The sequence below is a fragment of the Colossoma macropomum genome, unplaced genomic scaffold, assembly GCF_904425465.1.
Source record: "Colossoma macropomum unplaced genomic scaffold, Colossoma_macropomum, whole genome shotgun sequence".
In the NCBI taxonomy this organism is placed as follows: Eukaryota; Metazoa; Chordata; class Actinopteri; order Characiformes; family Serrasalmidae; genus Colossoma; species Colossoma macropomum.
The window spans coordinates 6,705,612-6,733,574 of NW_023494807.1; the positions used below are offsets into that span (position 1 = coordinate 6,705,612).

At 41.5% G+C, this 27,963-nt stretch overlaps 1 protein-coding gene across 1 annotated transcript in view; it reads right to left on the reverse strand.

Moving 5' to 3' along the window:
• Positions 1-27,963, reverse strand: part of bbs9 (Bardet-Biedl syndrome 9) — a 230,088-nt gene that overhangs the window by 60,226 nt on the left and 141,899 nt on the right. Inside the window, exon 22 of the mRNA XM_036556544.1 lies at positions 23,260-23,385. Within this exon, the coding sequence (XP_036412437.1) occupies positions 23,260-23,385 (126 nt within the window). The remainder of the gene's footprint in view (positions 1-23,259; positions 23,386-27,963) is intronic.

The window sequence follows — 27,963 nt, forward strand, 5'->3', positions numbered from 1 at the left end:
ACAATAATAACTCTAGACTTGTAAGGGTTAACAATAATTACCAGTTCATTACTGCTACAGCTTGTGCAAGTCACTAATTCCATAAACAACACATCTGTCCAGCTAGAAAAACATTCACAGCAGGGGCAGTGCCTGAAGGGGGACAGTGGGGTGGTGAGACAGTGTTGGTGAGGTCAAGGGCACGTGACGTTTTTGTTTGAGATGACCGGCTGGACTGGGGATCCTTGTTGATCTTAGATGAACTGATTTGCTAAGTTAAACTGGCCTCCGAGCCCTGCCACAGCTAAACAGGACATGGCTTACTGGGTAGCCACAGGCGTGTCCAGCATCATCGCCATAGCATAGAAATGAGCTCATTCCTACAGCCTGTTGCTTTTGACAGTATATCCTCTATAGCTGATCTTATTCCAATTTTGAACAGCTTTACTGGATTGGTTTAAAAGTAGGGAAAGGTTACTAGCTTTAACTGGTAAACACCTCCACAGCCCCTCCCAGGGGTCCACCCAAACTGACAGACTTGTCAAATCAGAGGATTCCAAAGACCCAGTCACACTAGCATACTGACCAAAAAGTTTTGTGATTACATTAGTTTCAATGGAAATCAACATGATCAGCACGGTATACTTATAATATTTCTCTGTAATGCTAAAAGTTCCAATTCCTATACTTTGGCCAAATTCCATTTCACCCCTTGCCCCTACAACTTAGCCCTTAGCCCTCCGATTTGTGTTTTCTCGTCTAGGTGCAGGGTGTCCCGATTATTGTTGAGATAGAGGGGTAGGGCGAAGTGTTAGGGCTACATGGCCCTCCAAACGGAGGTTTTTCAGAGCCACACTCCAAACAGAGTCTCATGAGAAGAAAAGAAATACCAGCAAAATGGCTGAGCAAACGACCAAAGAAACCCACAAATGTATTTTCTCCGTTAAAAATAACGATAACCACTGTACTGTCTTAGTTTAATGTTGTTTCAGTGTATTATGGCCATTTTCTTCATAACAATCAAAAAATTGCTAATAGTATGCTGGTGTTTCAGTAGCTAACTAGCTAAATGTCCTGTTCCACCTTAAATAGAGCAGCAGTTACATTTTGGCACCTCAGGTGTCAGGACTGCTGCTTCATTTCAGGTGTAACGAGAAAATTCAAATGAGAAGCTAACGAATAGCTGAATTAAGCTTTGTTTCACTGAAGAATTAGGGGTGGGTGATAATAAATAATTGCCTTTTTAAAGGCATACGATTCCCTAAATGTAACTAAAGACCAGCAGTGAGGTCGCTGAACTTTACCCTCCTCTGCTATCACTGCAGACTGACAGAGCACCACTAGTAGCCTGTTAATGAAGTAATGTTCTTTTCATTTGAGGGTCCCATTTCGTAGGGGAAGATTTCAACGACTAACTCAGCCAGTAACTGAGTTCCAAGTGGCGAGGTGAAACACGGGATGGGGTAAAGTAAGAAATGGGACTGGGCCTTTATAAATGTGTGTGTATTGCACTAGCATCAACAGATATGGAAAATAATGGACATCAGCATCAGCTCAGAATTCCTGTATCTGTGCATCCCTAGAATTCCCTCTGTCAAATAACAGCAATGGGGGTAGCTGCAGTGATGTCTAATGGGCTGTCTGTATAGCAGGATTAAAAATCCAAAACAGGAATTGCCCATTTTAGCAGAGTCTAGCAAAGACAATTTATATTACTCTTTCAGATTCAACTAAAAAATGTATAAAAAGAGACAGCAAGGTATGTCAGTCAGGAGCTGGATAGTGAGGACCTGGATAAGACTGTATAATTAATAAATCTCTATTTTGTGCTTTTACTGTTTGTGGACGGTGAGTTAGCAGGCTTCCTAGCATCCAGTTCGGACAGTTTCCTCATTGTCTCATGCTAACTGCACCACAATAAAGCATTTTGTTTCATCGCCAATTTTCCAGTCCCACCTTAGTCCCACCTAGAACTGCAAATGTCTAGATTGTGACTTTCATCTGAAAACAAGAAGGACCATAACCTTGACCTTATGACCCTCTGCCAATGACAGCAGAAAAAACGATAGGCCTGGGGATCAATGACTACAAAGTTTTGGCAGGCAGATAGGGTTAATAAATGTAGCCCTCTATTTGTCTAACCTAGACATGCAAAAGTGAGAAAGAGCATTCATCACATCGTAGAACTGCACTGGGCCTACAGCAGAGAAGGCTGTTGCAGATGTATGACAATTTACGACTTTTGGGGTTGAAGGGTTTCAAACTCATTTATACTGTTCAAGGGAACTGACTTGAATTTGATTATGTGGCTCACTAGGGAGGTAAGAGGAAGAAGGAAGCTTTCACGAGAAAAGCAACGAGAGCATCGTAGCGGAAAGGCTAGAACACGTAAGAAGAGAGGAAAAAACAAGTGTACGACTACTCAGACAGGAAGGTCTTGTGAGGCCAGCGGCTTCAACCGGCCAAAGAGGGTCAGTAAAGGCATACGTACACACATGTCCTTGATTCCACCAGACACACAAGCGGCTCACAAATCTTGCCTGGTTATTCAGCCAGTGCTTATCAGATAAGAAATATGTATGGGGGAAGCGTGGGTAACCTCCAGCTGACCCTGCGCAGCCTCTGGGAACTGCAGGCCTCCACAGCCGCCTGCCCCAGACACACAAACCCACGGGAGAATTACTCAGACGAGCCGGGATGAGACGAGGGGATACAGTATAGGAAATCCATGACCTGGCAGGAGGATGAAGGGAAAATAATGGTTCCACAACTTATGAACAAACATCTGACAAACAAGACCAAGACAACCAATATTGCCTCAAATGCATGGCCTTGTTGAAAAGCGTAGAAAAAGACAGCAGACGTGTCTCAAAGTCAGCCAAAGTAGGAGAGACCTTGCTAGCACTGGCATACAAAGGTGGCTCTTCAAAGGTCACTTGTGCACAATCGAGTTGGCCTGAGCAGGCCGTACCAACACATCACGTGATATGTTTAAATATATCTCCTAACATTTCTTTACAAACTTTGGCACCACAGCTGTTTCTACCACTTTGCCAAATGGTTTTGTGCTGCATGTAAAGGAAGCAGATCTTTGAGGACACACCAGTTGAGATGTTCAATTCCTCAGAAATGGAAGCTGCAGTTCTCCTCAGGTCCAAATCCTTCAGCATTGAGACCCCATTAGTATGTACTCAGTGAACACTGAAGAGGCTAACATGCTAGCTTGCAATGTTAAGAGACAACCACAGTTCCGGAGCGTATGAAAGACTAGTCTTGTAAACCAGACTAGCCAGAGTCTGGCACTTTTTATTGTATAACATGGCCGAGAACCATCTACTTTGGCAGGAAGAGGCCGTTTGACTGACATGCAAAACTACCAATCACAGTCTGCTGTTTTGGCGTGGCATGTAGGGGGAGGAGGTTGTGTAAACCCCATGGATATACCTGGTTCTGAAAGGCTTATTTTTCAACATGCAGCTCAGGCAACTGTTCACTATCACTGACTAGAATTTAGCAGGAAAAACAAAACTTTGTTTCCCAACTGAATGATAAGAACACTGTAATGAAGTGTGTCTACACGGACGTGTGGATAGTGAATCACAACACATCTGACAAAATCCTGATAGTTGTGGTCAGCTTTGTGTGCGAAAGATATCAGACGCTCTTTTTCCGTGTGGGTGGCGTGTCTGAGGTCAAGACTAATAGAAGACTAACAAGGCAGTAAATGATAATCTTACAGTAAATGATAATCTTAAAAGGAACGGGAGCTTTTCCAGGAACTCAAGAACTGCCTGGGCCAGCGTTGCAGAACGCTTTTCAGTTTCTATTCCAGAGTAGGTACTTTTCTGTGGACCAACAACTATTGGGTTGGAGGTTGCCACAATGAACATCACTTAAGTGGTCAAATGCAAGCTTCAAGGAGCTCTCTTATCTGGCCTTTTTTAAAAAACAAAATAGCGAAAAGAGCCAACCACAGATTAAAATGGAACATTGGACCTACCTAGGCCAAACTCAGTATCTTCAGAAAGTAATTCAAAAAGGAGTTTCAGTTGTCAACGTGGAAGGAAGACATTTAGCAAAAGTCTAAATTAGTTGAGATTTTGCCTGAATTTTGGATTCTGTACCATGCAAAACAGTGCAGATATACTTTAAAAACAAACCTTCGTGTTGTGTTATAGTTTGTGTCACTGCTGTCATTTTACGTGATGGTCATGGTTCTTGCAGTGTAGTGGGAATGCAAAACAGGAACTCGTTCAGGAACCCTGCAGTTCTTGTTTAGATAGTTCCGGAACGTTTTTGGAAACGTGCCTATAGCCACTTTACTCTTAAAACATAACTGAATCAGAGGATGTTTTCTATCCTCTACTGAAAGACGTTCTGGATGCTCCATAAACAGTCTTTAGAGAAGCTTTTGCAGACAGGGTGACGTCTCAACTCTAATTAGACATGTGTGGATGACTGAAGTAGCTGGGGCGAATTAGCCTAGCGCTCTGAGGCATTCTAATCAGGGATTCCTCGTCTTGTGCGGAAAGCCCACATGGTGCCAGAGCTCCTGTGGAAGACCCATAATACCCATGAGGCACATCACTCTTCCAACTGGGGAGGCTTCCACCACATGGATGGAGAGGGAGAGTTACAGAGTTAGAGAGAGAGAGATAAACATGGACAAGAGGTAAGCTGGGCTATTTATACAGGCAGCCACCAGAAAGCATGGCTTCCACTTAGACTGACACACCCTGACAGAGAAAACACACACATACACACTTGTTTTTATATGTGATATTAAATAATAAATTGTCCCATACATATATTGTACATGTGTAAGTACCTAAATTACTGGGTAAATGCAAAAAGAATCACCCCCCTTTATTTATTTCATTTTCAGCCAAAACGGCCATTACACCATTTTTCTAGTCTTCCAAAAATCAGTCTTGGAACTCTGCTTAATGATCCATGTTCTTCTTTCAGTTTTAAAATATGAATCATGCATAATTTTGTTGGTTAGCCTTGTTTTTTCTCTGGTTATCCTACAAAATCAGGAAATTTTCTGTCCCCAGAATGTACAAAAACAAACCCACATATGCTCATTCTGACGCACATCTCCAGTGCTGCAAGTGGGGGTCAGAGCTTCCAAGAATTTTTCCTATTATTCCAAGAAGCAACCTCACTGCCTTGCACAAATAACCCCATCAGCATCAGGCAGGCATAAATCTGTACTGAGTTCCAGCCACCACAGCCACAGGCAGACGTGCCAGAGCTCTGCCTGGAAGCAGTGAAGGCAGGTGGGGGTTTCCCCAGCTGGATGGCTGGAAGTGTGTCTGCCCTCTCCATGGGAATGAACCTGCTTACATGGGTTAAGAGAGCAGGAGAACTTGCGGCAGTCTCGTCTGGCTTGTGGCAAGTTTTGTGTAATGTCGAGGTGCAGCTGTCTAAGGTTTCGACTTATCGTTGAGAGACATCATTATATTTACTATTATAATTGCAAAAGAAAAAGAGGCTAGAAGAAAGAGACATGAAAGCATTGAGAAAGGCACGTTTTAAGCTGAGGCTTAAAAGGGGAGATGAAAAATAGTCATGGAGATACTGGTGGGATGGGATTCCAAAGCCTGGTGGCCACAGTACTGCTGTCCATTAATGCCAGCCTGGTCTTCTGAACTAAAGTGGGCAGTTAGTGCTCTCCTCCAAGTGTGTTCAGCTGTCTAGTGATACAGCAGCAGCATTTCGAAAAGACACACTGGGTGGTTTCTGATGTCTGACATGTAAAATAACCAACCACAGACTACTGAGTTTCAAAACAGGTCCACAACAAAAACATACACTGATCAGGCATAACATTATGACCACCTCCTTGTTTCTACGCTCATTGTCCATTTTATCAGCTCCACTTACTATATAGGTGCACTTTGTAGTTCTACAGTTACAGACTGTAGTCCATTTGTTTCTCTGCATACTTTGTTAGCCCCCTTTTACCCTGTTCTTCAGTGGTCAGGACAACCCATGGACCCTCACAGAGCTCAGGATTCCGACAGCCCTGGCCATCTTCATGCTTTAGCATACAACATTCGTCAGACGGTCTGTGGACAGAACCTGTAAAACGGAGATACACAAGGAAGTGCTGACCCATGCAGCACAGCCTGCCATTCTGCCGTGGTCAACAGGAATAATCAGGAAGAGGGATTAGTGGACAAAGACAGTGCAGATCAGATAATGAGGGTTGAGTGGGTTTGGTCTCTGAGGCCTCCAGCCTGGCTCATGCTTATCAAAACCTCCCCCTTCACTGTTAGCACACAGTTTGTGCGTAAAACAAGCAGTGACTCCTGTGAGTGTCAGGCTGGTTTCACACAGTGAAGGTTTAATGCGACTAGTTGCCTGCAAATTAATTTTAATGCAATTTGACAGTTAAATGAAGCAATTTTAAGTCACACACAACATGTTCACTTTCTCATCGTTTAGTTAGCATTGCATCGTTCTTGTAATTTAAATTAATCCACCACCCAGCTGTTTACAAGAATGGTAGTTTTGAGGAACTCATGTTTGTTTCTTCACCGTCGGTTAACAGACAAAATGAAAAGTCAGTTAGGAGTATCTCCTCCTCCTGTGTCCAAAAGACCATCTTCTCGTTCATCTTTTTGTCCATCAAGCTGACTACATTCATAATCATTCCGTGAGGAATGTGACGTTTGACATGATAATGTTGTATGTTAACAGCATTTTGATTAGCTGTTTCATTAAACTTGTTCCAAGAAGTTGAGATGCTTGCAACTGTTGCGGCTGAGTTTCAAATGAGTTTCAGAACACTGTACTTCATGCAATTTATATGCAATTTAGTGTCATGTAGCCATAAAGCAACTACAATTGCCTGAACGATTCACAGTGTAAAATCGACATCAGAATGAGTGACTTTCAAACAAAAGTATTAAAGGGTTAAATATCTGACCTCACAGTCATTTCGATTATATCACAATTCTTTAGTAGAATGCAGTCTATGCTCAAATAGATGTCAGGATTCAATTATTTTATGATTCATAGCTTTTTGGAAATATACTAACTGCAAAAATGTGACTGAAAATAGCTCAAGTATCGAGCTGCATTAGTTTGTCTAGCCCAGAGGTCAGCAACATGTGGCTCTTTCATTGCCCTGTTGCAGCTCCACAGCAGAATTAGGTTTGTAGGTAAGAATAAAATAATCCTTCTTTGCAGTAAAATAAAGCTCTGCTGATCATTGTAACACAGTTTTAACAATAAATGGTCTTAAACGCTGGAGTTGATGTAGAACTGCTAATTCACCCTTTAACCCTGAAGGTTGGCGGGCAGACTGCTGGTCGCCATAACAATGCAGACAACAGTCTTGCCTAGTGAGATCTAGTGACAAAGATTTAAGATGAACATCGATAATTTGGAGACGAATGGACGATTTTCATTTATAATCACTCCAGCTGGTTTCCTGATATGTTTAATCTGCAATGAGAAACTCAAACACTAAAAAGTCACAAAGCTAAAGTCAGATTCTCGTTCACCAGCTTCTCATTCGAATTTTCCCGTTCCACCTTAAATGGCGCAGCAGTTACATTCTGGTGCCTCAGGCACCATTTAAAGTGGAACAGGAAAATTCAAACAAGAAGCCATCATCAGTCTGGTAAAAAATCGAATTTTGAGAGACATTTTGTCAGAGACGCGAGAAAAGCAGCTACAGCTGAGCTAAAGCTTAAAGCAGAGCAAAACATTTATATTGTATTTTTATCCTATACCAGCACATCAGCACATACTGAGACATATGTACAGCCAAGATGGTAAAATGAACATAAAATGTTGTGGCTCCCAAGGTGGTTTGATTTTTGTTGAAAGGACAAAATTGCTCTTCTTAACATTAAGGTTGGGTTGCCGATCACTGGACTACAGGATACTAATTTCCCCAAATTATTAAACAGGAATAAAAAAACAAAATAAAACTAGGCATGTGCACTGGTACTCGAGCACTCGATTAACCACTATGCCAGTATTTAAACAGAAATCATTACAGATTCTCATATGAAAATATGGACGTACATTCTGAAAACTTTATGCATTTGGCTCATGTGAGAATGTGTACATATTCTAATATCTGTGCCTGTGAGTGTACATGTTCGCTTGGGCAGTTCCTCACAGAGCTCTCGGTCACAGTCACTGATGGCCGTCTGCCACCGGAGCCTTGAACGCTTTCCTAATGATGTTTCTCCAGCGCTGGACGTGTGTCACTCCCCAACACAGAAACTGAGGCTTTAACAGTCTGACAGAGACAGATCTAATTAATTAATGCAATTAAAAACATCTGTCGACAGCCCGGCCATCAACACCCTTCTCGCTCTGCGGTTTTACTGAGGGGGGAGTCCGGGGCTACCTGGAAATGTATCTAATTTCCATCCCTCAATATTTTGAATGGAACAAGTCCCAGTTTTTACAAGGTAACGAAGGGGACTAATCACGTCTGTACACAAGAACAGATACGTTTCTGTCCGACTAGAGCAGGAAAAACAGAGGGGAGAGGGAGGGGGAAAGAGGGAGGGGGAGAGGAGAGAGAGAGAGAGACATACAGAGTGTGAGAGAGATAAAGTAAGACGGAAAAAGACAAATGGGAAATAGGGAGAGACAGCAAGAAACAGCTTGAAAAAGAGTGAAATAGAGAGAGACAGAGAATAAAGAGAGAATATAAGACGGAGAGAGAGAGACCATGCAAGAAGGCAAGAGAGAAAAGACAGTAGAGAAAGGGAGCAAGAAACAGAGCAAGAGAACAAGAGAGTCAGAATGAGAGAGAGAGAGAGAGAGAGAGAGAGAGAGAGAGAGAGAGAGAGAGAGAGAGAGAGTAGTATTCTTACTTTCAGTGAAACCAAAGGTTCTCTCAATTTTGTGGTTCAGCTCACAGCTGACCTTCAACCTTTGGCAGCTGCCAAATGCGACGCGGCATACAGTAAAACTCATACACCGTACATCTGGAACCCCCTTCCACACGTGCACACACACACACATACACACACACACACACAGACACACACACCACACACACACACACACTGGAGCTGTAGCTGTGGGCCAAAACTCCACAACTCCACACACACCCAGAGCCTCCTCAACCCAGAACAGCTGTGAAGACCCTCAAACACACACACACACAGACCCTGCTGACCCCCCACACACTGCAGCCCATGTTCAAACTTATAGCAACTGACAGCACACAACTCGCTCCCCTCAGCTGCTGACCTCAATACTGACCCCTATTCACACAACAGCCAGCAGAGCAGAGGGACATCCAAACTGTCAACACTGACCATCAGCATACTGAACATGGGGAGGGAGAGAGAGAGAGAGAGAGAGAGAGAGAGAGAGAGAGAGAGAGAGAGAGATAGGGACAGAGAGAGAGAGGGAGTGAGGGAGAGAGGGAGAGAGAGAGAGGGGGGGGGAGAGACAGAAAGAAAGAGAGATAAAGGGAGAGAGAGAGAGAGAAAGAGAGAGCAAGAGATATAGAGTGAGAGAGAATGTGTGTGTGAGAGAGGGAGAAAACAAGAGAGAGGGACAGTGAGCAAGAGATATAGAGTGAGAGAGAAAGACAGAGAGCAAAAGGAATGAAGCAAAAGAGAGAGAAAGACAAAGAGAGAACATGAGATAGAATGAACGAGAAAGTGTGTGAGGGAAACAGGGGGAGAGGGAGACAGAAAGAGAGAGATAGCAAGAGAGAGAGTGCAAAAGAGAGGAAGACATTATGGGAGCGAGACAGAGAGAAAAAGTGCAAAACAAATATAGAGAGACAGTAAGAAGGAGAGATAACAGGAGAGTAAAAGAGAGAGTGAGAAAAAGACAGAGAAAGAACAAGACGGCGAGTAAAACAGAGGGAGAGAGAGTGAGAGAAAGAGAAAGAGAGACATTGGGAGAGTAAGAGAGAGAGAGAGAGAGAGAGAGAGGACAGAGAAAGAACGAGACAGGGAGTAAGACAGAGAGAGAGAGAGTAAGCGGAGAGAGGCAGTAGAAGGATGGAGAGCACATATGTTAGTCATTGAGGGGGTCGATGCTGTGTGCAGGGGGCTACGCAGCACACTTAACGGCTGAGCTCTGGAAAAGTATATTTTACAATTCATTACTTCCTTCTCACAAAATTAAAGGTCTCTTGTTAAAAGCAAAACTTGTCAAACGAAAGCAGCTTTTATTACTGAGCAAACTGGCGGGCTCTGTCGAGGGCCCACTTCCCAATCAGCCTGTTTTGTTTTGGTAAGGGATACGGCTCGCTCCGGGCCCAGCCAGAGCGCGGGAGCGCAGGCTCCCTTCAGCAGAGCCGTTTCTTAGTGCATTAATCAGGTCCTGTTCACTGAAAATAATACGAGTGGAAGTGCAGCGAGTCCTGATCTACCGTTCCTGATGACTGAACCTCAAACTGCTCCACATTCAGACACTCCTCAGGACGGAGGAGAGGAAGGACAGATCACATCTACAACACTGGACCTTTCACAGAGCCTGCAGACCTAATGAGAACTACAGAGAGAAAACAGAGAGAGAGAGAATCAGAGAGCGAGAGAGAGAGAGAGAGAGAGAGAGAGAGACAGAGAATAAGAGAGGAAATCAGAGAGAAAGACAAAGAGAGAGAGAGAGAGAAGAGAAGAGAAGAGAAGAGAAATACAATAAGAAAGAGGAAACTTAAAAGACAAATGAAGAGAGACAGCTAAAGGGAAGAAAAAGGAAAATAGGGAGAAAAGAAGAAAAACAGAAAAGGAGAGAAAAAGAGAGGAAAAAGTTAGAAATGAGAAAGAAAGAGAGAAAAAGGGAGAGAGAGTGATAAAAGAGAAGGAAAGTAAAGTAAAACAGAAAGAGCAAAAGAGAATGAGAGAGAGTAAAAGAGGAAACTGAAGGACAGAAATGGGGAAAAGGAAAGAATAAAATGAGAGAGGAAGACAAAGGGAGTCAGAGAGAAAGAAGAAAAGAAAAGAGCAAAAGAGAAGGAAAAAGGAGAGAAGGAGAGAGAGGACAGAAAAACAAAAACAATTAAGTCAGAGAAAAGAAAGAGGAAGAATGAAAGTAAAAACAGAGAGAGAGCTAATGAGAAAGGAAGAGGAGAGAAAGAAAGAAAAAGAAAGAAAAAGAAAGAAAGAAAGAAAGAAAGAGAAAAAAGAAGACAGATAGAGAAGAAATAAAAAAGAGGAAGAGGAAACAAACAGAGACAGAGTAAAAGAGGTAAAAGGATAGAAAACAAAGAAAGAGAGGGAGTGAGGAATGAAAGGTTGAGAGAGAGAGTGAGTGGAGAGAAACAAAGCGTGAAAGAGAAAGAGAAGAGATGGAGCGATCAGAGAGAAAGAGAAGCCCAATGTGGGGGGAGTGACCCTGATAGTCATCACGAGCTCCCGCTGCCTCCTCTGGAACTCGCGCTCACACTTAATGAGATTTTAATGGGACCTGTGGACGGACCGGGGCGGCCGCACCGATCGGCTCCGATATCAGAGGGCAAAAACATTAGGCTCCGTTCCAGGCAAACATACGGACCCTGTCCCGGGACACCAGCACACTGTCCGCGTCTCCGACACCAGCTCAATCACGGCTAGCATCGGCTCGCCGTTTCAGCGCCTCCATCTGATAGAACATTCCAGAAACATGACAGAAACATTACGGCAGTATGGTAAACATACAGCAAATCAGGCCCTAATCATCAGGGGATGTAATCGGCAATAATCTACAGCCTGGACAGTCAAAGACCGGTCATGTTCGCCCTACAAGGAAGCTTTCACATCATTAATAGAGCTAATGGCCTTCAAGGAGCAGGCCTTCCAGGAGCTAAGCATGGTCTGGACAATTCTTCTTAGAAACACCTACTCTGTAGGTCCACCTTGCTGATAATACAGATAAAGAATCTGTTTCTGACCACAGAGCCACTCTTGAAAGACTCTGACTCGAGTCACAAAGCAACATAATCTGATTCAATAAAGACTCTGCATTTCTCATACTGTAAAAGTCACACAGCCAGAGACTTTAGAAAGTAGGATACTTTGGCGCAATCCAGCCTAAAGAAGGAAAACATGCAGGATCTTGCAAAAATCTCACAGGTTTGCAGTCACAAAGGGGTACATGAAGTAAAAGGCCTGAAACTACAGTAAACATGACTGCAGCTTTGTTTAACAATCACCTCAGCAAACTACTTATAGGCTAACACGCTAGTCCAGTAATATTCAGAGTTAGGCTTTAAGTTTGAGCAACATACAAAGTAACAAATGTGTCAACTAAATGTCTACTAGAGGCTTCAAATGGCAAGTGTTATCCATACATTTACCTTTTAATCTTAATTTTTAAAAATCTTTATCTTAATCTTCTTTGTACAGTGTCCTTGGGCATCTTGAAAGGTGCTTCTAAATAAAATTATATTATTATTATTATCATTATTATTATTATCAAAAAACAATCTAGGTAAGTTAAGGTACAGTATGATTAGCTTAGCTATTATTAATAGTGTAATTGCTGTATTTGAATCAAGATTTTTTCCACTTACAGAAGAAAGGAGAAAGTAAAAGGGGAAAAAAACTGGAGTTTGCAAAATTTCAAAACAAAAGTTCAAAGGTTAAAGTTAAAAAATGACACGAATGAAATGCTTACTTTTTAATAAAGATATAGAGAAAATGGCATACAAGAGCTGGCAGACCCTGAAAACTGTCCCCATCAGATAAACAGGACTTAAAGATTTCATCTTTGAGAGAGAGGAGAAAATCAAGCTGCTTCAGATCTGAAAACATCCACAGGTGTTTCTGTCCATCCTTCCACTGTGAGAAGACGACTCAGCGCTGTGGGTCTGAAAGGATGTGTAGCTGTCAAGAAGCTCTTACTGAGAAAACGACACAGAGTTGTAATGCTGAATGTGTTTGAAATTATTTGGATCATGAGAAGCAGAAAATGCAACCAGCTCCTAAGACTGAACTTTGGAGGTGTGGAAAAATATCCCTACAGATTTCTTCAAAAGACTGAAAGCGAGTCTCCTGAACAGGACGGAAGCTGTAATAAAAATAGAGACACACAAGATACTACAAATTTTGATCTACTTGGTTGTTGAGGCTTTTCTATTAAATACATGTTTTCTGCTTTCTTCCTGAATAATTTTATGCCATTTTGACTGGCACTTCTAGTAAAGACGCTGGTACACACGTGTGGCCAATTCTTTGGGTTAATTTCATCACAGCCATAGTAGCATGTGGCGTATTTGCACTTGGAAACCTTCAGCAGTAGAAGTTTGATCAGTGAGTCTCTTCACTTCTAACCAGCTTGAGTGTCTGATTCCTAAAGATGAGACACTCCTGCTCATCCCCTAGCCAACCATTAAGTGTCTTAGCAGACATGTGCGTAAAATACGAGCCTCCGAGCCCAAAGCAATTGGCCCAGGTTGAAAGTGTTTGGCTGCGGCCTCTCCCTGTGAGGAGCTCCATGTACCTGCTAACTCGAACTCCCCCCAGCTAGGACAGCAAGGCCATAAAACACTAGCCTCGGGTAGACACTTCCCCTCCTGGCGTTAGCCTCTCCGTCTAGCATCTGTTTTGATGTAAGCTCTCTTTCACTATCCTATCACTCCCTGGAGAACGCTGCAGACGATTAACAACCGGAGCAGATGACATTGGTGATATTGGTGATAGCCACACAAGCTTCGACTGAAGTGTTCTAGTGCTGAAATCGTGCATCGTTCCACTCGAGGTCCAGACCTTGCGTGGCAAAATGCTCTGAAGGACAAGCATAGCATACAAGTCTATCTAATAACTAAAATCTCACCCTCATTTCCAGTTCTTTTTCTCATAGACTTCTCTTCCACCCACCCCAACTTTGTCTGTGTCATACATACATTCACACAAGCACCCACTTACAAGACTGTAGGGCACAGTTAAAAATGGAAGGGACCAACTTCATCCAAAGAAACTGACCACGAACCTTAATGCAGAAAATGAACAGAAGCTTTTGTTTTTAAACCTTTGCTCGCAGCAGCATCAGGTTCAATTAACGAGTCACTCATGACAGAAAAACCTTTAAACTTGATGGACAAAGCAAAGCGCTACAAGCAGTAAATGCGGTGTTTGAGGAAAGAGGCCAAACAACTTCAAATGTTTCGCTAGCACGTATCCTAGCAACTGCAAAAGCTAATTTAGCTGAAGTTGTCATCTACAAAAACTGAAGTTTTCATACATTACAGATCACATTGGTTTAAAGCAGCATTATGTGAGAATTGATGTTTTTGCTCTTTGCGATTATACGTGCGATTGCATGTATTTCATTTTTAGAGTGCAGTGGCTAGTGTAATCTGTTGCGTCCATATGCCTGTATGACTTGCTTGCATGTGACGAGTGTTGACTGCACTCGGGAGCCGGAATTCGGCACAAGACAACGTCAGAATGGAAAGCATCATGTTGACTTACGAGGTAGAGTAATATTACAGGATTTATTACAGGAGGTTGTAAACTTTCAAGACTTATTTGGCATGAGAGTGACAAAGACTGACCACACTTTTTGGTGTGAGATGACTATTTCTTTGCATGCGAGCCTGAAATGGGACTGAGGTAGAATGACTTTTGGCATCGGGAAAAACGACAAAACCCCCTGAGACAGGGACGACACAGATAAGGTTACAGACTACGTCGCAGTATTTGCGAAATAACGTTGAAGGGATGAACTCTGCTGTCAAATTTCCACTGTTTTCTTGTTAGCTGTGACACTGTCTTGCACCCTCTTATCTCTTTTAGCTCTTGCCAAAGAGTAAAAGTCAGTCCGAGATTTACCCTTGTCTGGTATCTTGCTCTGAGGAACCATAGCTGTTGGTGAGTGACGTGGCGCCATACAGTGTTACGCAGTTCTTGCGAGAGCTCTCATGCTCACTCCTCCAAAGTTACATAGCGCTATCGCAGACGTTCAGGGCCAGGAGTGACAAAGACGCTATTCTCCCTATTATAAGTCAGTGTACCACAAAAATTATTTTGAAGCTGTAAAATTGTTACATAATCTTGCTTTGAAAGGTCCTACATTTTTTCAGGATTAGCTACTGTGCTAGCAAGTTAGCATCTGCTACAAAAACTATAGTCTAACCAACCATTTGATGACATTTACTGCAATTAGCTCTTTAATTCTGTCCTTCTGACTGATATTTTTTTCTATAATAAAAGGCTTGTTATCTGAAGCCATGTTGAACCTGACATGTTTATGGGTTTATTTGTAGAATAACAACACTAAACTAAAATTCTCTTCTAAATATTCAAGACCTGACTTGAACACCTCTGCAAATTACACTATCAAGAAATTGTGGATTACTGAAATCATCTGCAATCATCTGCAATCAGAATGCACAGACATCCATCACATATGGCTAGCTAACGTTAGCTGAAAGTACTATCCTGTGTGGTTACCCATGCTACATTTACTAACAATGGTCGATTTAACTTGTATACATTCTTGTTTTCCATGATTACGACAGGAATAGCACTCTGCATTCAACTGAAATGCATGTCAGGATAAAGCACTGATGGAGGTCTAAAGTATTGAGTCTAATCGGAGGTTTGAGGGGCTGCCAGTAGGAACGGCTCTCAACCCTTTTGAGAATCGGAAAGTTCTTTAAAAGTGGAAAAATACATACCTGCTTTATTACTGTGTTGGCGGTGAGAATGGCCTGCAGAGCTTGCTATGATAGCTGTGGAACAACAAGCTGACCAGAGCTGTATGTCCTTTTTTTAATGCACACTATAATTTGGGCCAATCCACATGTATATAGATATTTTTAAAAATGTAACATAAATGATCACCAGGTTATTCCAGTGTTGTCAGTAATACTGGGTTTGATTACATGTTTACTTCATTAAGCAATACTTTATCATTTCACTGTCAGTCCACACATATAAAACCCTCCCTTTTGGGTCATTTAAAAATAAATGATGCAAACAAAATCATTTAAAGTGGTTTGATGTCAAATGGTTGTCAGATTTCTTTACAGTGGTGGTGAATGAAACTAGCCACCATATGTACAGCACAGATACAGCCATTTTATTTATTATCCAAAACCACCAGTGAACATGTCTTCTGAGTTGTTTTATGTAATGTACATGATAGCAAAATAGTAGTAAATCTGAAAAACAAGTTGTCTTTAGGACTTTTTTGCCTTACAATGCCCTGCATGTAACCCTATAAAATATATTTTAGGCCAGAAGCTTCTCAAAAGCGATTGTGAAACAATGTCTCAGGCATCAGGCAGCGTCTTCATAATCAATTTGTGTAAATGCTTCAGACGTCTGGTTCCTATCACCATCACTGTGAACAATTCTGACATGGCAAGTTTCTCAAGAACAGAGCTTTTCATATCAAACCACTCTGACCACAACTAACATCACCACTCTGAATGACTTTGTTTACATGTTAACAGTGTAACTGTGCAGACACTTTGAAAAACGGGAATTCCCCTACATTAAATTCAGAAAGACATTGTTTTTGTGTTAGCAACATTTCATCATGCCCATATATCATGCCGCGTATTTCATGCATGACATATGCTACGTTCTCAAATTTAAGATTAAATATTTCATTTTTTAAAATAGGTAAAATATGTTTTCAGAAATATTCAGATATATCTAGATTAGGCTTAAGGCACACATTACATGATCATTGGCACAATTGCTTCTTCAATGTGAACTCTTTGCCAGCTAAAGTATCTAATGATGAGTATAGCATGAGATGAAGTCGACACTGAGCTGGACAGTAAAGCCCTGAAGTGGACATTGCTAGTTGTAGGTCCTCAGGGCATCATCCCACAACACCAGCAGTGAATGCTTTTTTGAGTGCTGGTGGTGCTGTAATCGCAGGTGGGCTGGTGTGTGTATGTATCTGTGATGGGGTGGAGGGGTGCGAATGAGACTGAAAGAAAAAGACACTCTCCCTTTCATCTCCGTTTCATCTTCCTTTCATGTGTTCTGCCCAAGGAGTGCAACCGCTCATATCCAAAGCCACCGTTTGAAGCCTTTCAACTCCATTAGAGATGCTTCCTGCCTGTCCTGCACCCTGTTAGGTAGTTTCTTCTCCCTAATTATCTTTATGTCGACACTGAAGAGAGCTCAGTGTGTGTTGGGGAGGGAAATGTGTGAAATTCTTTTTTAATCATTCACTCTGTGATGGGCGGGGGTCTATTGAAGGGCAAGTCGAGACAGATACCCGGCTCTCCAACAGAGCCGTAAAACCACACCGGTCTCATCTGAAGATCTGCATTACAAACAAGACTAATTAGGGATTAATTGTTTCCGTTTTTGCTTTTCCTGGATGTAGGCGGTGCCTGTTTCAAGCTGTTTGAGGTTCTCTGGCTCTCCTTAGTTCTGTAAAGGGGGGGCTTTGTTTTTTTGGCACAGGTGGGATCCAGAAAGCGAGAGAATCAAAAGCAGTTTAGATAAAGAGCTCAGAGCTATGTGGAAGATGCAGTGTGCTATAAGTGCTTCCACTGATTCCTTGGCTGCTGACTTCTTTCTTCATTTGGCCTCAAGCCTATATAGGCCTATATATTGGATACTCTCACTATAAAAGAATGACGAACACACAAATCATCACTAAATCACTGAAATAGCACCTTTGTTGGACAACCACTAGGTGTGCTCTTTAGTATGCTGCATGTTAGATATGTTAAGTTTATATACTACTAGACGTTTTGGAGTACAGCTGTGTGGTATGTACATGAAATGGCTGACCAGATAAAGTTCCCATGTCTCTAAAATAGGAGTCATTCTTCATTCCCTGGTCTCAACATTTGGCATCACACAAAACTCCAAAAGACCATTGTCAATGGAGGCTTTTAAAAACCTGGTTAAAAACTGCATTAGTTTTTCTACCCAAACACTGGGGTGAGCCTGTTGGTCATATTTTACCTAAAAACTATATTATAAACACTTTTTGTCTATATTTAGTGGGCAGTGGGTAGTGCTGTTGCCTCACACCAAGAAGGGCCTGGGTTCCTTTTTTTTGGCCAGGCAACCACGGTCCTTTCTGTGTGATATCTGCATGTTCTCCTCGTGTCTGCATGAGTTTCCTCTGGGTGCAAAGACAGGTCAAGTGAACTGGAAATGTGAATGCGTATGTCTGTGTGTTTGCCCTATAATGGACTGGCGACCTGTCCAGGGTCCTGCCTTCCACCCAGTGAGCGCTGGGATAGGCTCCAGCACCCCCACCGCAACCTAGGAGGATAAGTGGCTTAGAAAATATGTATCCAGCATTACATATGTGTGTGTATAGGTGGCAGCACTAGTATTGGACAAAAATATAAAGAATGCATTTCTGAAAACATATGTTGAACAATCAGAATCAGCCAGGAGAAATCTCTAGGTATTTGTGTTAGATGACTAACAGAGGCTGCCTCTTCAGAAGAGCTAATAAGCTAACAGAGCAAACAAGTATCGTGTAGGCTGCTGATGATGACTTGCTGTTTTCTACACAAGCTATTTTCTACACATTTTTTTAGATGATGTGCTAACATTCGTTTTCTGGACATCATCCAGAATAGTTAGTCTATTTAGTGATATAGATCCTCTCTCTGCCTTCTCGGTCCTTAACAACGCATCCTTGGCAACATGCTCACATTCAGGCAATCGTGGTTCAAAGTAGCAAAGTATAACATGCTTATTCGCAAATACCAGCCTAACCATTTCACTCAGTTGTTGGTTTGTATATTTTCTCCATCTTCAAGCAATGAAATGTAACAAATACCTGAATGCTGAGTTCAGTGTTCAAATAGTGGCACAAAGTACACAAGTTCTCAAGCACATCCCAAGTACATTACTTTGGATAAGTAGTTGTTTTTGGATGCAAAATGTTTGTCATATTTTGTTGCAATTTTACTTTATTTTCTCAAATTTTTGTCATCCTCTGTTTACAGGTTTAGCATGCCAGAATATGTGTAACAAGCTGAGAAGAAGCTTCAATATGAAAAAAGATTTAAGTAGTACTTCTGTGCTCAGGATTCATATTACTAATAAGTAGTAGATCTTGTTAAGAAAATAAAGTGTAACGCTAAGAAAGATAAGAATGCCTTGCGACCTAACAAAAGATGTAAAAATAACCCAGTGCTTAGTCAAAGGAACTATAATTTTATATATTTACGCTGCATTTACACTGCTCTGGCATGGCCCAACGAATCCCAGTCATTTTCAATGGGAAGCGCCAGTTCCGTCAGATGCAGCCACAAGGAGCATGATGGGTCTGGTGCGTCAAAAAGTTGAGTGGAGCTGAACTTTTGAACCCAGCCAATGCGAGGCATGTACCCAATCAGGAGGCAGCTGGTGTTTGCATGATTCATGTCTGCAGCTCAGGGTATGAAACACTGGTTCTGCTTTTCAAATGTTTCCGTGCAACACAGAGAACCAGCAGCAAAAACTGATGTATTTAAACACAACTGCTTACCTACAGAATAAAAGGCCAAGCGGGAAAACAATCGGTAATGAAATGACTGATGTTGACTTTGCACGGAACTCCCTCTTAACACCCACATGTGGGCAACTGAAGAGGGAGGATGAGTTCATGTCCGTCAACATGCCAGAGCAGTGTAAATGCACCATAACTCTTATAACCCAGTGATTCTGGGTCAGTTTGACCCAACAGTGGGTTATGGAAATGACCACAGTTTGGGCTGTTTTGACCCAACATTTTTTTTAAGCAGCTCAATGTAAGAATAGACTAGTACGAAGATCTTTTGTAGATTTATAGGTCACTTGTAGGACATCAATGTACATGAAATCACAGGGAACAATCTGGTCACAAAGGGGTTAAGATGCAAATAGGTTCCAACAAAATGAATAAAGCTATATATACTTTGCCCAACAAGGTAGTTCACCTCAATACTTGCTCCAAAGCCACATACAAAACTCATTTAAGTGAATGGCAGGGGAAACGGCCCATTGTGAAACTACTTTTGCTGGGTGGCCTAACGTTTTAAACCTCCCCCCACCATCACCACCAAAGGTCACCACTGAAGGGTCTTAATGCAGTCTATAAGAGCAGAATGAACTGGATGACCACTGAACATTCCCAGTACACTGCTGTTCAGGTCCTCCTAAATAGTCCTCGGAGATCTTTCATCCACTGATACTGGATATGCAGCTGATAAATTCCAATACATGACAGTTTGAAACCCAATCTTCCGTTAAGTGGACCCATTCGGCCCCAAGTGGAGCCATGTTTGATTTTGCACCATCCCGGTAGAAGGATTTATTTATCTTGCGAATTTGCTTTTACCTTTTGAGAAAAATGAAGCCAGCATGTCTGCTGAACGCGTAATCAAATTTAAAATTTGGCCCAAATCCCTCTGTGAGCGGGCCCTGGTTCATATTAAAGGGACGCGCGATTGCATCACTGCTTGCGATCTGTGTGGCATTGCCTCTAATTGGCCTCACCGTAGGAAGTGCACTTGTTTTGAATGTTTGTTTTTCTTTTTATTTTGTTTTCGCTGCTTTAATTGGATTCCTTTGGCGGCTGACGGTTGCTGAACACACATGCTGAGGTTCGGGGCACTGCTCGAGTGAGTATGTGCGTGTAGAGTCTTAATGATCCGATGTCACCCCCTCATCTACCTCCTGAGCACGGTGCTGCTCGTTAGCTGCAACGCCTGGATGGATTAACTACACTAAGGCATGTGGATCGAGCCTGTTCAAACGTGTACACACACACACACACATATGCGCACACATCTGTGTTTTCCACATTTCCAAACTCTACAGAACTCGTGGCAACCACATTTGTCAATCTTTGAAACTAAAGCAATCCTTGAAGTTCTTAACTGTAAAGAATGCTTTGAATGAACCAAAATTGTTTTTTGAACATGGCAGGAGAGCAGAGGTTTCTAACCACCAGGCCATGGACTGGTACCAGGCCGTGAATCGTTTGATAATGGGCCGCAACAGTGTGGCAGAGAGCAGGGAGAGTTAGTGGCCTTACTGCTGAAATGCACTACTACACTGTTGTAATGTAATGCCATTAATAGCATAATAACTGTAATTTTTATTTAAGGCATCATTCTTTCCATTCAATTTTTTAGCTTGTTGGCTAAAGTAAGTGAAGAAGCCGAATATGAATAAACTAACAGTATAAACAAACATGTTATTGGGGTTTAATGGGGGCAAATGCACAAAAAAAATCTAAGATAAGACTGAAAGCGATATCAAGCTTAAAACATTCTCACAAAAAATTGACAGCGCATCTCTACAGTAGAAAAAATATGGGGCAAAAGATATATGGTGTATCTGTACATAGCAGACATACAATCAGGAGAGCCACATTCACAGCAAATTAGCACATATCTACTATTTTATGAAAACAGCATACAGCGCATAGATGTTTTAACACATTTAGAAGATGCAGTGCAACTTTTCTTGCCGCTTTCCACCATAGAAGCATGCTCAAAATAGTTGATTCGATGGGGTATGATCATTGGTTAGTGGGCATGCACAAGCTATTTATGTGTTGTGGCATCATAAACCACCCAACCCACTTCCCTACCAGTCTGTGAGAGCAGTCTGGGCAAGAGATGACAGATAAGGGTCATTTGAATGAAATGCAAAACAATCACAGACTGTTTAGTGAAATTTCTATTAAATAAAGTGGAGCAGTGGTCAGCAAACGCGAGGATATAGCTATGGTTTCAAAATGCAAGAGTAACTTCTTAAAACAGGACAGAATGAACAATTTCTAATTTCTTGTTTAAGCAACAGAACACGAGAGGGAGTGTGTTATGGCGAAATAACATCACGGCTGTGATTTGGTCGCCATAGATCATCACAGCTGTGATGTTATTTGCGATAACACACTCCTCGAGTGTTCTATTGCTTTTATACAACAGTTAAATAAATAAAGTAATAAATAAATAAACGGGGCCGTGAACGCGGCATTTAATGTGTTTTAATGTTCGCAATTCCTTCCACCAAATTATAGTTCCTTAACAAGCAGCTTGTTGCTATGTCAGATTAACGAACTCCGCTCACTCGCTGCACAGTCTGCCGTAAGCCTTGCCTTTTGAAGTACAGACTGAGCCATAAAACTGCCGCAATATCAAGTTTAGCTCAGTTTTGTCAATTTTTGCTAGATCAATATTAAATGTTGTTTTGTTCCAGCCAGTCTGTAAAGCATCTTACAGCCCATTTAGTTTGGCAAATGGTATTCGGTTCATTTCTGGCTGATTCCAGGTTGTTTAGCTGTTCTTCTGTCACAGCTGCCGACTGAAAAGCTGCTCAGTGGTGATGACAGTTTGGGAATTTAGTGTGGTCTCATCATCAGAGTCTGACCAAATCGGCTGTAGGTCAAATGCAATCTTATCCATTTTCTGTTTGTGCGCAAAGTAAGAAGTAAAAATGTTCAAATGGCTTGAGCGTCTCCTACAGCTGTCAAAGTCATTGCTTAGCAATGGCGTCTCAGTGGAGTGATACAGTGTTTGTGAAAAACCGTGATGTTATGGCGAAATAACAGCACAGTTAGAACGCTTCTCAACCAATCAGCTTGCATGGCCGGAACTAACTGTTGTATAATGTCAGTTAGCTGATGCAGGTACCACACACGCAAATTACCTACATATATACCTATAATATACAGAGAGATCGTTTACAATTTAAATGTTTTGTAAGTAATTTATTTTGTTGTTTTAAAAATGTACAAGAAACGCAATTAACACAGTTCTTATCAAGTCAGTAACTGTAATGTGATTAAATGAATTTAAACTGTTACAAGAAAAGTAATCACATTACTGTAATACATCACCGTTGAGCAGTGGCTCCACATGCTACATGAGGAGCCACATAAACACACGGAACTGCTCTATTCTCATACATAACATGGAAGAAAGAACAACAAAAACAACACTGCATTTCCTCTGAGCATTATAATCCTCTTCTATATCCCTGAGGAACATACCTTCCTCTTTCTCGCTCTCACGTTCACACACAGGAAAGCACAAACTCCTCGCCCCTCCTAAACCTCTGCAGATACAAAGCACACAGCTTTAATTCATTTGATTAAAAAAACTATTTGGAGCACCGCGGCAAAATCTCGGGTTTGATAATGGCCGGAAAAATTGCAATTCGCCAGCTATTATGCCCAATCAGGCCAGGAGGGAGGAGAGTAGAACCAGATGGACCAGCACGGGATGCCTGAGCACAGAGGGCAACGCAGTACCCCAGAGCTGGGGAACGAGCCACAGAGGCACAAGCGGCCAACCTGGAGGCTACAGCTGTGCTGACTTTAAGGGATTGAGTTCACTTCACCAAGCGTTAGGCCGTGTTAGATGGTGGGATGGTGGCTTACCCGTCTTGCTCTTAACTTTCTTGGAGGGCTGCTTCTTCTTGATGAATTTGGCTGTGGCCTCCTGTTGCAAGGCGGGGTCTTCCTCCTCCTGCTCAGCTATGGGCTCTGGCATGGTCTCGCAGGCAGCTGGAAAAGAATACGCACATTGTTAGCAAACAGCAGCACTAGATACAGACAAAAAGTACAGACAAATTCAAGCTTCATGATATCTGCTATCATTGCTTTTAGCTATGAGACACACCTACGCCTATTTTTTATTTTATTTTTTGGGGATTTTTCCCCAATTTAGTCGTCTCCAGTTCCACCCATTAGTTAGGACTCCCCCAATCCTGTCATTCAGTATGCAACCAAATATAAAGAGCATTTACTTTAAGACTGTCTGTTCTGATGCTTTTGCTTACGTAGAAACTGGGTGGTCTGCCAACAAAGCTGCCATATTCTAAGTTGTTTAACACAACTACATGAAAATATCAGGAAATAAAAGCTGAAAGTCTGACCTCATATTCATGTATTGATTTTAAATTGCCAAATGTCTTCAGTGGATAGCAAAAACAAACACACTGGCCTTGCTGTTCCAATACATTTGGACAAAACTGTATCCTGCGCTGAGCAAAACATTTCAAGGCCTCTCTGGCTCAGTGTCACAGTTTGAGCAATCAGCATAGATCCAGCAAGAGAAAAATGTATATGCAATACATTGTATTATATGTTTTGTTGATTTTCTTAGTGAGGAAAGAGGTTAAGACTTCCTCTACAGAGAACACACTCAAATATGACACTGTTTACCATTTGTATTGACTTGGGTTTAACATATTGGGAAAAATTAATAAAATAAATGTACATTTTTTCTTATATGTTAAATTGAGCAAATTAACTGTAATTGTGCATTAAAATATGCAGGAGTGTGTTCTCTGTAGAGGATGTGTTAGAAAAACATCATTTGACCAAGGACGCCAAAACTTTTGCATACGACTGCATGGCCACCTTACTCCAATCATCTACGTTTTTCTCAGTAATAAGTCAGAGAATGAACCATCATCAAAGCTGTATTTACAGCCCAAAGACACCAACAATTTCTAAAAACAACTGAGATCTGAAATGGTACCTTTTTTAATATTCTTTTTTTTCTTAAACTAGTCACATCCACCAAAACATTAAAATCTGTCAACATTTTCTATCAAATGATGACATATCTGAACAGCCAAGGGTCTTTTTAAAATCATTATATGGCATGCTTGTCTGTCTCATGTAAATATTTTGTAAAATTAATTGGCTGATCGTTTTCTTTGGGGTCAGGGAGAAATTTTGTAGATATGATTTTTCACCAAACTATTTCTTTGAACACAGCAGCAGTGTTTCCCAGAATTCCAGAATTCCATATAGCCGTTTCATTGGAGAAGATGCCTAAGCGTATCGTTGCCACTGGATGAACTTTCTCTTCAGTTTAAACTTCAGGATCAGAATGAGTTCAGATTCTGCTCCTGAACATCCTCCACACATGCTCTCAAACACACACACACAAACCAACACCTATCCAAAGCCTGCTGTCCCAACAGCAGGTCCCCAGACTGTGCCTGCTTGTCTCCATCAGGGGGGATTTGAGGATCAGTCTGCGCTGGGGCCCTGAGGCGGGTGGGCTTATGAATTGGACCTCTTGTACCGCCCCCTTCTATCCCACTACCCCTCCTTCCCACATTTCTGTGGGTTTCTTCCATTTTCTACGGCAATTCCATCCAACGTCCTCGCGCACACTAACGCGCTGGCGCGTTTCCTCCAGGCAGATTAGGATAATCTAACTCTAATATTTATCCATTCAATAAAGCCAATCTGCTCGACCTGCCAAGCCAATTGCCTGTGATGGTTAGTGGGCAGCGTTAGCCAGCGCTAGCGGGTTTTTTTTTCAGTGTCGACATCTGAAACAGGATACACGGCCTTCATAACACTGGTGTTTTCATAAGCTTATAATCTGAGGGTCTAGCTGTGTGGAATGAGGTCAGGATCACCTTCTACCTGGACTGTATTAACAGGAGGAGGAAACTAGCCCCCCTACTATGATAACATAGTCAGAGTCGTTGGAAACAGCAGCCGTTGTTTTCCGTCGCTGGTTGAAAGGTTAGGCTTGAGAGTGCTAGTGTTGTTGACCACACAAGCAGTCTGATATAGTCAGAGCTAGGGCAGGCCTTCTGTGCACGCAGGATGCATTCTGCCCCCAAAAGCACGCATGTCATTTAGAAAACTGGACATACTGGAAAAGCTGCTGATCAAATATTCGGCATAATTTACAAAAGTCACTGAGGCCAACACTGAGGCATGTTGTTTCACTACCTAAAGCCATAATTTAGCTGTAGTGTCTTAAAGCATGCTATTGGGAAGCTTTCTTCAAAAACTGCAGCATATTGACTAGACCAGGGCTCAGCAACCCAAATGTTAAGAAGAGCCAACACCTTGGGAGCCACAGCCTTTTATGTCAATTTTACCATCTTGGCTGTAAACATGTCTCAGTACATGCTAAAGTGTTAGTATAGGCTAATAAATTTAATGTGAATGAAAACAGGCTTGCTTTGCTCTGTTTTAAACTTTAGCTTAGCTATAATCGCTTTTTTCGCAGCCAGGTGAGATTGTTGTCTGGGTTACTGGGTCACACAGACCAGCAGTCTGTGCGCCAATCTTAAGGGTTAAAGGGTGAATTAGCAGTTATTCAGTAACTCCAGCATTTAAGACCATTTATTGTTAAAACTGTGTTAAAACGATCAACAGAGCTTTATTTTACTGCAAAGAAGGATTATTTTATTTTTACCTAAAATCTAATTCTGCTCTGGAGCCGCAACAGGGCAGTAAAAGAGCCGCATGTTGCCGACCCATGAAGTATACTGACACAAACTGATGTTATTATTTGCTTATTTATGTGTGACTACAAATGTAAATAATTATATAATTAACTATATATTTAGTTTATAGTGAAATACATTTAAATTTGGTTTAAGCACCTGAGCTTCACCACAAGCACTGAAATGTACAGATATAATGCATTAGATGAAGAGTTAAAGATACAGAGAAAATGGGACTCAAAAAAGAAAACAGACAAAAAAAAAAAGAAGATTTATAAATCAAAAAGAAGCTGCTGGTGTTCTCAGAACAATGGACTGATCACCCCAGAGTTCAGAATTCAGCATCACTGAATGTGTTTGGGATTACTTGGATTGTGAGAAGCAAAAATTGTAACCAAATTCTAAGACTGAACTTTGGAAAAATATCACTGCAGATTTTACTGAGGAACTGAAAGTGAGTCTCCTGAAAAGAGTGGAAGCTGTAATAAAGGTAAAGAGTGGGCAAACTAAATAATGAGTGTGTACTTTTATATATCTACTGAAAAATTAATAACTGTACAGAAATTTAAATAAATAATAGGTGGTTTCTGGCTTTTGCACAATACTATAGGTGTTGCTGGTAAAGCTCCAAAAAAAATACTCAAATTTTTAGACTCAAAAACACAGGGCTGTACGATACTGACACATAATGAAAACTGCCATGTACTGCTACATAATGCAGTTGTCTAAGATCATATAAGGACAGTCTGGAAAAAAGGCTGTGAAAGACACCAGCACACATACATACACATACACCATTCTCTCGGTCTATAGTGATCCACCGTGCTTCCTCCTCTCTCCCCGGCTTAGAGTGAAACCGTGTCCAAACCACATTTACACTGGAACTCATCCACTTCTACACTAAGGCAGGACAAGATAGCAGTGTACGTCTAGCTTCCCATTCACAACTTCACGCCTAGCAAACATGCAGAAAATAGCAGCTCATGAGACAAAGGGCTGCTATTGTACTTGTGCTTGTAGTCTGAAGCGATGGGTGACATGTTGGTAACACTTTACTTGAGTACTGTTACATAACATAGCAAGACATAATTATGCCATGAACATGTCATAATCTTCTTCAGTTATGTAACACTGTCATGAGACCATTACCAGTGATTGTTATGACAAATGCCATAATGTTATGATGTCATGAGAGCTTATGTCACATGCTAAATTTTGTTAAGTCAGGGTTCAACATTAACTTGTCCCCAACTTGTCTGGTCAGGAAAGCAGACTGAAAGTCTAATGTCCCCAACAGAGTTTCTACTGGACTGAACTAGTTTTTGCTTTAAAAAATGATCTCTTTTTATTTATTCTTTTATTTATTCTTAAAATGAATAAAAAATAATGATACTAATACTAATACTACTAATAATAATAATAATACTGCTAATACTACTTCTAACAACATTCCTCTTCTTCTTATGATTATTATTATTAATAATACTACTATTATAACCATATTCGTTTACTGTATGCAATTATGCTTTACATTTACAAAGAGGTCTTGTGTTTTTACTATCATTTTTGTGTGTGGGGGGGGGCATATGTGTGTGTGTGTGTGTGTGTGTGTGTCTTCTGTACTATTAATCAGAACTATTGTCTGTGCATTCATTAAATGCTCACATGTCCAGACAAAAGGACGATTCAGTTTTGTCTACCTTTTTAAAGTAAGTCCTCCAGACTGTGTAAAACATCTCCTGTATGAACAGGACACACTGCGTTTCTGAGTGTAATACTGGACCACAGCGGACGCAGGCTGTCTCTGATGTCTAAGTAATGAAAATGACACAGCGAAGTCTATTCCAGGCTGGAGGATGAATGAGTTCATGCTGGG